We start from the raw sequence: 12085 nt of genomic DNA on the forward strand, positions 1-12085 counted from the left end.
GGGTCAGTCTGGGATTTGAACCGAGGATCCTCTGGTCTCAAGTCCCAACGCTTTAATCACTAGACCAGGGGTGGGCAACTTGCTCCGGAAAGGGCCAAGAGGGTGCAGGTTTTCTTTGCAGCCACCGACTCCACCAGGTGATTTCACTGATTAACTAATTCCATCTGCTCAAAGTGATATTAATCAGTAAAATCACCTGGTGGAGTCGGTAGCTGCAAAGAAAACCTGCACCCTCTTGGCCCTTTCCGGAACAAGTTGCCCACTCCTGCACTAGACCATCACCTCCCCCTATAAGCAGAATATTGTTCATAGAAACTGTCACATGAAAACAGGTGCCTTTACGGGTGGTCCCAAAACTTTGGCCTCGTCTCTACCAACGATGAACATGTTTATTTAGAGGGAATGCAGAATTATTTTAAGTAGAGACAAATTTACAACTTGATATATTTATGCAGTTTCCAAAAAAAAAAAACTTGCATATTTTAACAAACTCAGAAGTTTCTGCACATAATGTTTCATCTTTTCTTACATTTTAGTGGAATGACTGAATAAATTGGAGTTCCTTTGTTTTGTTTTTACTACAACACGATTTGTTTTTAATTTCATGCTGCTGGAAACCACTTTGTCCACAGATGTCAGGTTTGCACAAGAGCAGAAATATTACAGTAACCACAAATGCAAATCAAAATGTGCACATAGAACACATGTTGCACTGGTGCCTGATAAGTTTCTACCAACGGCTCACCCCCCCCCTCCCCCCCCCTTACAACCTCTGCTTTAGCCACGTATTTTTACCCTCTTAACCAAAACAAATTCCTGTCAAACAAGACAGATCCAAACATGACTGGTGTTACAGTCTGCCACTGGTGAGCCCTTTTCCTTCAACATGCATGTTTCTGTCAAACAGGTGATATAAATATTTGGCATTCTTAACTGCATACAGACTCACTCCAAATCAAATGTCTCCACGAGGAATGAAAAGGAGTAATTTCACAGTTAACTGATCAATCAGTAATCTAAATTCCTTTTTCCTTCTGGCAGTCAGTGGCACAGTTACGGTGCAGGTGGTGGTGCCAGTTTTCTGCAGAGGAAGCCAGTGACGCTGACCAGGAGAAAACTCGCTCTCACCATTTTTACACAGAATGTTAACAGCTGGTTAGTAGCAGAGACCAAAATCAGGAGGACGATGTTAGTGAGAGCACGAGAAAGAGAGTGGAAGGAAGTGAGCAAAGCAAAGGCACAGCAGATCAAGTATAAGAGAGGCAAAAAGAACAGAGTTCCTTGATGTGACTGATCCAGGATCGAGCACAGGGCTTACAGTAGCACCCGGGGCGTCGCCTGGTCGGTCTGTAAGGCTCTGAAGACTGAGCGTCCTGCACGCTTAGCTACAAAGACGACTGACACAGTGATGGGGTCTGTAGGCCAGGCTGCCATGGAGTGTGTGTGGGGGGGGCGAGTGTGCACGCCCCCTCCTCGTTATTGTTCAGTATGCAGCCCTCCTCAGTGCAGGTCCATCAGTAGCGGTACATGTCGTAGGTACTGACCCAGGAGGATGTAAACGCCCATGTGGGAAATCTGCCCAGGATTTCCTCCAGCTGAGGTGTCCTCTTGTCTTTCCCGAAGAAATAGTGGGAGGACACGGCAAGTGAGATCATCCCCTCTGGCCCTGTTGGGTCAGGATCCCTGGGAGGCTGAGACAAAACGGGGGGGGGCAACAGGTTTTAAAGTTTGCAGCCACAAACACTGAAGCATTTGAACCAACAGTTCAGTCTGTTCAGATGATCCATCGCTCTCCTGCAAACTGTGTGGGCGTGTCACAGACTGGGTGGGTGTGTCCCACACCACCGACATCACAGCAGTCTAAAAAGGAGCCAGCGTACTTTTTTTTTTTTTTTTTTTTTAAACAGCCCTCGTCACACTTAAACCTTGTAAGCAATCCAGCCTCTGAATTCTCTACTCACATTTGAAAACTTCTTTGTAAGAGACCTTTTAAAAAATTTGTTTGAGAGCCTGTGGGTCAGCTGTGAATACGACCACCTCGTGTATTTTTGTTGTGACTATCAGAGTCAGTTGCTGAGTCCACAAAGCTTTCAATAAGAAAATCCATGAAACAGCTCTGATACTTTGATCTTCTAACATGCAAAAATGACCAAAGCCTTAAATAAACACAGACACGCCAACATGTTGCAAGTGAAAAAGCCTTTTAAATAACTGCTTGGTCCTGGAGGCTGCTGTTGCTTCATAGCTAATTTACTACACTTACAAATTACAGCAAATAGTCCCAACAGAAATTTAACATCTCCAGGAATACACACTAAGAGACAAAGATACTGTTTTTTATGATTGTGTCATCAAATCACCTGTCATTTTAATATTAAAATCAAAATGAAATTAACCTGTTTGGCTGTTTTTTTTTTTGTTTTTTTTTGAGCAACAAAGCACAATTGTTAAATTGTACTGTTCAGAAGTATCTGCATTTGTTGCATTTCTCAGCTGAATTAGTGAGGTTTTCTTCTTTAATGTGTCACCTGTTTCATCTGCATACAACAGAATGTCTGTTTGCACAGCTGTGCAAAGTTTCATGCATTTCCTTAGTGCACATTAACAATAAATAGTGCTAGCATAAATATAAAATTTGAGATTTGTGTGTTGCAACCACACGTTCTATGTTCTTGCACTTGCAAGGATGTGATGATGACACAGTTATTAAAGATCACTGCACAGTTAATATTTAAATATTAAATGCACTTGAATAAAGTTGGTAATGTATGTAACCATAAAATGCAAGACTGCATCAACTACAAAAATGTTGTTTGAGTTCATTTCAAGTTCTAGTAGTGTCTGACCTGCTCGTGGTTCTCGTATTTCCATTTCAGCTGGTTTTTATTGTGTACGACACAAGAAGCAACACTGCTAACGATGCTTTAACATGTCTAAGTTTGGAAAAAAAATAAGTGAAATTGTCCTTTATAGGATTTTGAATAGGATAGATATAAGCTTAACCCATATGACCCCTTTATTTATTTATTTTTACATTAAAAAAACATTTTACTTCTTCAAGACTAAATTGCATCCACTTAAAGTATAAAAGAACTTAATCTGAGTTGCTCACAACTTGTGACAAAGGGTCACAATGAGGCACAGTTCTGTATTAAGAGCGTTTTTCAGCCGTGTAGCATTAAACACAGCAACTTAAAACTGAGATCTAATAGTTTTCATGTGACAACAAAAACATGCATTTAAACAGAACTACAGTGTTCCAGAAGGAGGTAATCCTGAGCAGACTGGCATTTGGAGATAAATCCCAAAAAATGTGTTAAAAAAAAGGCTCATAAAACAAGAACAATGTAATGTCTCAGATATCTTAATAACCAAAATACTTGAGTATTTGCCATGAATTAAACATTTATCAAGTCACATGTGCGTCACGATCAGTTGGTTCTGAAAGGTCACACTGAGAAGCTCCACCGAGTGAAAACAGAAAGCGATTTAAATAATTCATGTGGAAAAGAAAAACACCACTACGGAGAAATTAAACATTAATAAATCGCCACAGATGTACGGACTGATGGATCAGTGTGCTTTCAGCTGTTTGCAGTACCTGTATTTCAAACCAGAAGGTCCACGTGGGGGCGTCGAGGCCGTGAGAATAGAAGACAAAATATTCTCCGCTCAGGTCAAATCGAGGCGTTCCATCGCCAAAGGACCAGGTTGAGAGGCTGGCTCCACGGTGTGGCATGAGATAGAGAGACATGTGGCTCGGGCCTGCGTGGAACAGGACACAACTAAAGCTCACAGACGCACACAAAAAAAGTCACATGGAAAGGATCCACCCGAGCCGTTTACACCACCGACAGACATGACAGACAGGAGGTAATGTTGTCACCGGCAGGACAACTCAAAAAGTAATGAACAGATACAAAGGATATTTGGTGAGCAGACAGACGATGGTCCAGAAAAAAAGTGGCTAAATTTCGTAGGTCATTTGGAATACATTCTGGAACTAAGATCCTGAAGAATGTCTGGCACATGGCAACAATTTAACACAAAAAAAAAAAAAAAGGGTGTGAGAGCATGTTGATGAAATTTCATGAGCAGATGGATCATGTCAGAGAAAATGAGGGATATTATTCTGACTTCCATCCGTAGCATATGTGGTCTTATGGGAGGGTATACTCTGAGCACCTGAGTTACAGCTAAACTTCAAAATGCAACTTACTCAAACAACCCACTTCTCGGGTCTGCTGGTTCAGAGACTGACAAACTGCAAACTGCTGTTCATAGAGGGTTAAGGTTAGAGTTAACTCGAATACTAACCCATCCTCGTTTGATTTCTAACTCACAAAACACTAAAAAAAAAAAAAAAAAAGTCTATATTTCATATATAACAGTTAGATGTGGGTATACCTTTTTGCCTGTTGCCTGGCAACAACCATGGCAATGCACAAATGCACACACACACCTTTGCATAATATTTACTGTAGAAGAGAAATGAGCTGGCCATTCTTTTGTTGAGATGATATTTCTGAGACACTTTGCAGGTCTGATCCTGAATCCACATCTTTGTGTTCGAGTCCACAAAGGAAGCACATCAGGTTTTTCCTCACACATGAAGCCACTTAATAACAGCTGCCTTATTGATGAGCGATAACTTTCCCTCCCACTACAATCATCAGCTCAATCCCTCACTGGACGGATCGCAACAATTTCTATTTTTCTTTGTGGATTTCAATTTATTTAATCTCATTAAAAGCGATGTGATGCCCACAAAACTTTTTTTGAAATGATAGTTGGAGTTCCTTAAAAGGCTCCTAACCTCTGACACTGAAGGTCATCTTGATGGTCCCCCAGCTGGTTTCCTCTTTAGACAGCAGGCTGAACTCGGTGGGAGAGCTGGGAGACACTGCTGGAGCTGGAAGGTACCAGTTCTTCCTACAAATGCAGGTAAAGCCTTGGAGATATCAGTAACACCAAAAGAAAGATCAAACCTGTGCTGCTAAACATCTGCTGCACAGCTGCATTACTGACTTGCTGAGGAACTTCACTGGCAGAAACCACGGGTAGCCGCAGAAGGGTTGGTCATCACGGCAACGGGTGCGGACGCTGTCATTGAGCTCGGGGATGTGTGGTGTGATGTGCTGTAGGCCGGTGAAATCAAAACTGTTGATCCAGAGGCCGGAGTCCCGGCTCTCCACCTGACCCTGCACGTTGTGGAAGGTCCTGGTTGTGTGCTGCAGGACAATAAATCAAACACATTTTTTAGTGTTGTTTGAGCTTCAGTCAGCCAAAGTGAAGTCATGAAAGAAGGTGGATGAAAATCATTTTTACTCATCTGGGTCAGTCTGGGTCTTTCAGTGAAGCTTAGGGCTAGTGGGCGGCGATCACCTTAGTATTTCTTCTGTTTATCTTGTTGCTAAATGCTGATAAATTATACTGTATTTGTTGTTTTTCTGTTGCCTGTTTTCTGTTTTTGAAATTAATTATTTCAGACGTTAGAAACATTAGAAACTAATAATGATTGATTTTATTTTTGCTCCTCGGTCTGTTTTATCTGTTCCAACAAAACAGTTCAAGACACTGATTGTCAACTGACTTTCACTTTAAGTTTGCCTGCATTTGTCACATTATATATTTATATTAACATTTTTAGTGTGTGTGTGTGTGTGTGTGTGTGTGTGTGTGTGTTGTATCTCAAAACCTGCACGAAGACCCGTTTGGGTCGTGGACTGTCTGGATTGGCAGAATAAGGAAAAAGGAAGCCAGAGGACACCAACAGCAACATGAAGAGGAAGACCGATCCCAGACCGGCCAGGATCCACTTCGTACTCCGTACTAAGTAGATGAAATGCAGCTGAAACAAAAAACCCAAAAGTTACTCAAGCACAACACACACAGCAGGCACACAGTAAGACTGTACTCCTGCTCACCACTCCTAAAATGTTGCGTACTTTTATCTAAACAATGTGGGACTACTTACAAAATAGGAGGAGAGGAAGATGGTTGCCAGGGTGACCAAGGAGGCCATCACTACTTCAGGGGGGATCTCGGTGCCGCTGCGGCCCATTATGGGTGTGAAAATTTCAAACACCACCCAGATAAGGAACATGAAGTGGACGTAGGGCAACGCCAGGCCCAACAGATACAACATGCTGTACTTCACCGACGCCCCTGGAAACAGCAGAGGACTGATCAACTGTCAGACCACGTTTAGCGAGACTCCACACAGTCTGCAGTGGAGCAGAAACTGCACCATCAACGAGAAGGTGCACATGCATGTCACTGAGTGCAGGGGATCAAATTTGTGCAAGTGTCAAGGTGGCTTAAAAGCGACGATCACGGAACTCCTGCACTGTCAACTGACATACAAAATAACCACAAAACTATTAAAGCACAAGGATTTTACATTGAGCGTCAAGTTACTGAATGCATTAATTAAGTCTCAACAGCATTTCATCACTCGGGAAACAGTTTGACCAAAACAATCCAACTGTCCGACACATTCACATTGAAAAATTTACTCACTGTAAATTACACCCCACAGCCATTTACTAATTTTACTATCGAGCTTAACATCACATTTGAAGAAACTAATTCTGCCACTCTAGTGAGGAAAATCCCACTTTAACCAATCAAAATGCTGAATTACATTTGGTCCTGCAAACAGTTGGTGCTAACCAGCAACCTACCTACTACTATAAGTAAACTGCCACTAACTAGCGTCTAAAACAAAAGCACCATTAGCAAGATCATGTCGTACTCATTAAAGTTTTTTATTTTTTATATATGCCCACGCCCATTGACTCATGAGCAAGAGGTCTGGTGTTCGAATCCTACCAGAGCCACAAAGATCTAACTCACAGAATTTGGAATAAATTATATACAGTGAGGAAAATAAGTATTTGAACACCTTGTGATTTTGCAAGTTCTCCCACTTAGAAATCATGGAGGGGTGTGACATTTTCATTTTAGGTGCATGTCCACTGTGAGAGACATAATCTTAAAAAAAAAAAAAAAAAAAAAAAAAAAAAAAAAATCCGGAAATCACAATGTATGATTTTTTTTTTAAATAATTTATTTGTATGTTACTGCTGCAAATAAGTATTTGAACACCTACCAACCAGTAAGAATTCTGGCTCACACAGACCTGTTAATTTTTCTTTAAGAAGCCCTCTTATTCTGCACTCATTACCTATATTAATTGCACCTGTTTGAACTTGTTACCTGTACAAAAGACACCTGTTCACACAATCAATCACACTCCAAACTGTCCACCATAGCCAAGACCAAAGAGCTGTCTAAGGACACCAGGGACAAAACTGTAGACCTGCACAAGGCTGGGATGGACTACAGGACAACAGGCAAGCAGCTTGGTAGAAGACAACAACTGTTATGATTATTTATTAGAAAGTGGAAGAAACACAAGATGACTGTTAATCTCCCTCGGTCTAGGATTCCATGCAAGATCTCACTTTGTGAGGTAAGCATGATTCTGAGAAAGCTCACAACTACACAGGAGGACCTGGTCAATGACCTGAAGAGAGCTGGGACCACAGTCACAAAGATTACATTAGTAACACATGATGCTGTCATGGTTTAAAATCCTGCAGGGCAGCAAGGTCCCCCTGCTCAAGCCAGCACATGTCCAGGCCCGTTTGAAGTTCACCAGTGACCATCTGGATGATCCAGAGGAGGCATGGGAGAAGGTCATGTGGTCAGATGAGACCAGAATAGAGCTTTTTGGAATCAACTCCACTTATGTTTAGAGGATGAGAACAACCCCAAGAAAACCATCCCAACCGTGAAGCATGGGGGTGGAAACATCATACTCTGGGGGTGCTCTTCTGCAAAGGGGACAGGATGACTGCACCGTATTGAAGGGAGGATGGATGGGGTCATGTATTGCGAGATTTTGACAAACAACCTCCTTCCCTCGGAAGACCCAGCCATGACCCATCTTCAATTACTAACAGGACAATGACCGCAAACACACAGCCAGAGCAACTAAGGAGGGGCTCCGTAAGAAGCATTTCAAGGTCCTGGAGTGACCTGGCCAGTCTCCAGACCTGAACTCAATAGAAAATCTTTGGAAGGAGCTGAAACGCCAAACCAGAAAGATTTGGAGAAGATCTGTATGGAGGAGTGGACCAAAATCTCTGCTGCAGTGTGTGAAAACCTGGTGAAAAACTACAGGAAACCTTTGAACTCTGTAATTGCAAACAAAGGCGACTGTACGAAATATTAATGATTTTCACAGGTGTTCAAATACTTATTTGCAACAGTAACATACAAATAAATTATTAAAAAAAAAAAAATCATACATTGTCATTTCCGGATTTTTTTTTTTTTTTTTAGATTATGTCTCTCACAGTGGACATGCACCTAAGATGAAAATTTCAGACCCCTCCATGATTTCTAAATGGGAGAACTTGCAAAATCGCAGGGTGTTCAAATACTTATTTTCCTCACTAATACCAATCACTACTGGAGATCTGACCTGTAGGCCACCACGTCCCATCATAAAGACTAAATTATTTCTAATAAATGCCAATCACTACTGGAGACATTACGTTTTTACATAAACAAACCCTCCCCCCATCCTTGAAGAGTGGCGCAAGCGGCGGCTGTTGTGTCTGACTGGCCGTTACATTCTCTGCACATGTGATTAATCCCATGATCGTTGGAGACCTGCATTGAAATGTTGCTCTGAAATTCTCTTTGCAGTCGAAGTGAATTTCTTTATGAACAGCTTATTTTTCCACTCACTTGGTCATTACACTCACTTTGCACTCCAAAGCAATTCTAGGAAACAGGAGCAATTATGTTGAAGACGCCAAAAACGTCACCATAATTCAAAATTTATCTGCACGCATCTCTTTTACCATTTCATCAGACATAGCTTAAAGGACAGTTGCTTAATCTTCTTTCAGTGTTTACCTCTGTGCTTAAACTCATTAGCCAGCAGCAGTCTGTTGGTCAGCGGGAACGCCACCATTAGCATGGGCACGTAGGCTGAGCAGCCCATTGTAACCTTGTTTTTTCTGTTTAGGTGTTAATGATGGCTTTTGTTTAGCTTTTCTGTATGTAAATCCCATTTCCTTTAGGCGGTTTCTTACAGTTCGGTCACAGATGCTGACTCCAGTTTCCTCCCATTCGTTCCTCATTTGTTTTGTTGTGCATTTTCGATTTTTGAGACATATTGCTTTAAGTTTTCTGTCTTGACGCTTTGATGTCTTCCTTGGTCTACCAGTATGTTTGCCTTTAACAACCTTCCCATGTTGTTTGTATTTGGTCCAGAGTTTAGACACAGCTGACTGAACAACCAACATCTTTTGCAACATTGCGTGATGATTTACCCTCTTTTAGTTTGATAATCCTCTCGTTTGTTTTAATTGACATCTCTCGTGTTGGAGCCATGATTCATGTTAGTCCACTTGGTGCAACAGCTCTCCAAGGTGTGATCACTCCTTTTTAGATGCAGACTAACAAGCAGATCTGATTTGATGCAGGTGTTAGTTTTGGGGATGAAAATTTACAGGGTGATTCCATAATTTATTCCTCAGAACTGAGTGAGTCCATATTTTTTTCCCTCTGCTTGGTCTAAAAAAGTAACCGTTACTGACTGCCACAATTTTTTTTCCTGATTTCTTATAGTGTTTCTTAAAGCCAGAAAGTTGCCATTTGAAATGACTTTAGTTTTGTGTCATGTCTGTGATCTGCTTTTTTTCTACAAAATTAAACAACTGAATGAACATCCTCCGAGGCCAGTGATTCCATAATTATTGCCAGGGGTTGTAGATGGAAAGAGCACCAAAATATAAATGTGAGTTTTATCATGCTATACTAATGCAAAGGAATGACATAGCCTCAGTTTTCCCTCAAACAGTCTACAATGAAAGACTTGTTTAATCCCGCATAATGTGGACAAAAACTGTGCAAAAATAAAAACATTTAACAGCCATTAATGGCCTTTCTTCACCTTATCTGTCCAAAATGTTAAATCTCCACAACTACAATCGAGCATCAGTCAACTTTACTCAAATGTCTCGGGGTTGAAACACAAACTTTGAGGTGATCGTGTTTTTGCAGTGTCTGACAAGCTGCCACTTGGACACAATATTACTGAGCGAGCACTTTTTAAAAATGTATTCAGATTGGCTTTTATGTTCTGTATGTTGTACTCTTGTTTCAGTTCATTTTATTTCTCGATTGTATTGTAAAGCACTTTGGTCACCTTATGGGTCTTGTAAAGAGCCATATAAATAAATTTTGAGGTTGACTGAACATTTCATGAAACAAGCAGCATCATTCGAGATACTGATCTAACCCCATTCACCTCCGTCTACGGAGTCCGGGAACACGGGCCTGCATTGGCCTTACTTCAGTCTTCTAATAAACATGGTTCCTAGATACTTCAACTCCTCCATTTCAGGCACCGACATATTACAGAGAGCTTTAATTTTAAACAAACAAGCAAAAAATGCATGTCTGCTTCTGTTTGTCTAATCAAATCTGTATAGAATGTGCAGAATGTTACACTCTACAACTACCAGATAAGCGGTGACCTCAATTTATTTCACACATACATTCATCTACTGAATCATTTCATTTTACGGTGCACAAAACCGGGTCATTGTACCACTTAATGCAAGACTGTAGTACAGATACAAGATAAAACACAGTCAAGTGTAAAACACGCCCTGGAAAAAGCCCATCACTCACCCTGTAGTACAGGTTCTTGGCTAACGTGTGGACGAGGATCATTTTGCCCGTGGCGGCAAAATGACCCATCTTCAATTACTAACAGGACAATGACCGCAAACACACAGCCAGAGCAACTAAGGAGGGGCTCCGTAAGAAGCATTTCAAGGTCCTGGAGTGACCTGGCCAGTCTCCAGACCTGAACTCAATAGAAAATCTTTGGAAGGAGCTGAAACGACAAACCAGAAAGATTTGGAGAAGATCTGTATGGAGGAGTGGACCAAAATCCCTGCTGCAGTGTGTGAAAACCTGGTGAAAAACTACAGGAAACCTTTGAACTCTGTAATTGCAAACAAAGGCGACTGTACGAAATATTAACAATGATTTTCACAGGTGTTCAAATACTTATTTGCAACAGTAACATACAAATAAATTATAAAAATCATACATTGTCATTTCCGGATTTTTTTTTTTTTTTTTTTAGATTATGTCTCTCACAGTGGACATGCACCTAAGATGAAAATTTCAGACCCCTCCATGATTTCTAAATGGGAGAACTTGCAAAATCGCAGGGTGTTCAAATACTTATTTTCCTCACTAATACCAATCACTACTGGAGATCTGACCTGTAGGCCACCACGTCCCATCATAAAGACTAAATTATTTCTAATAAATGCCAATCACTACTGGAGACATTACGTTTTTACATAAACAAACCCTCCCCCCATCCTTGAAGAGTGGCGCAAGCGGCGGCTGTTGTGTCTGACTGGCCGTTACATTCTCTGCACATGTGATTAATCCCATGATCGTTGGAGACCTGCATTGAAATGTTGCTCTGAAATTCTCTTTGCAGTCGAAGTGAATTTCTTTATGAACACCTTATTTTTCCACTCACTTGGTCATTACACTCACTTTGCACTCCAAAGCAATTCTAGGAAACAGGAGCAATTATGTTGAAGACGCCAAAAACGTCACCATAATTCAAAATTTATCTGCACGCATCTCTTTTACCATTTCATCAGACATAGCTTAAAGGACAGTTGCTTAATCTTCTTTCAGTGTTTACCTCTGTGCTTAAACTCATTAGCCAGCAGCAGTCTGTTGGTCAGCGGGAACGCCACCATTAGCATGGGCACGTAGGCTGAGCATAGGCCCTGCTGGGTCAACCACACCAGGCTGCAGCACCACAGCAGCAAGCTGACGTCAAAGAAGCGGTCGCCCAGTTCCACCAAACGGACGCCCTGCACAGAAGGAGGCACACGGCACAACTCTGCTAAAACAGCAGTAATAATTTACACACAAGTTCTTGAGCGAGTATTAAGAATTAAATTTTCTTACAAGGACAAATCAGTCTGCTCTGCTCAATGAAAATGGTCAATTCTATCTT

The 12085-nt window shown here is 41.3% G+C and overlaps 1 protein-coding gene across 1 annotated transcript in view; it reads right to left on the minus strand.

The window, feature by feature from the left end:
- Window positions 1-1027: 1027 nt before the first annotated feature.
- LOC117529205 (endoplasmic reticulum metallopeptidase 1) overlaps window positions 1028-12085 on the minus strand; it is a 31876-nt gene continuing 20818 nt past the window's right edge. The window contains exons 9-15 of the mRNA XM_034191920.1: window positions 11765-11939; window positions 5978-6168; window positions 5699-5851; window positions 5029-5231; window positions 4817-4932; window positions 3602-3765; window positions 1028-1691 (exon numbers count right to left, since the gene is read on the minus strand). Coding sequence (XP_034047811.1) covers window positions 1515-1691; window positions 3602-3765; window positions 4817-4932; window positions 5029-5231; window positions 5699-5851; window positions 5978-6168; window positions 11765-11939 — 1179 coding nt within the window. The 3' untranslated portion in view covers window positions 1028-1514. The remainder of the gene's footprint in view (window positions 1692-3601; window positions 3766-4816; window positions 4933-5028; window positions 5232-5698; window positions 5852-5977; window positions 6169-11764; window positions 11940-12085) is intronic.

This window comes from Thalassophryne amazonica, chromosome 17 (assembly GCF_902500255.1).
Source record: "Thalassophryne amazonica chromosome 17, fThaAma1.1, whole genome shotgun sequence".
NCBI classification, from domain to species: Eukaryota; Metazoa; Chordata; class Actinopteri; order Batrachoidiformes; family Batrachoididae; genus Thalassophryne; species Thalassophryne amazonica.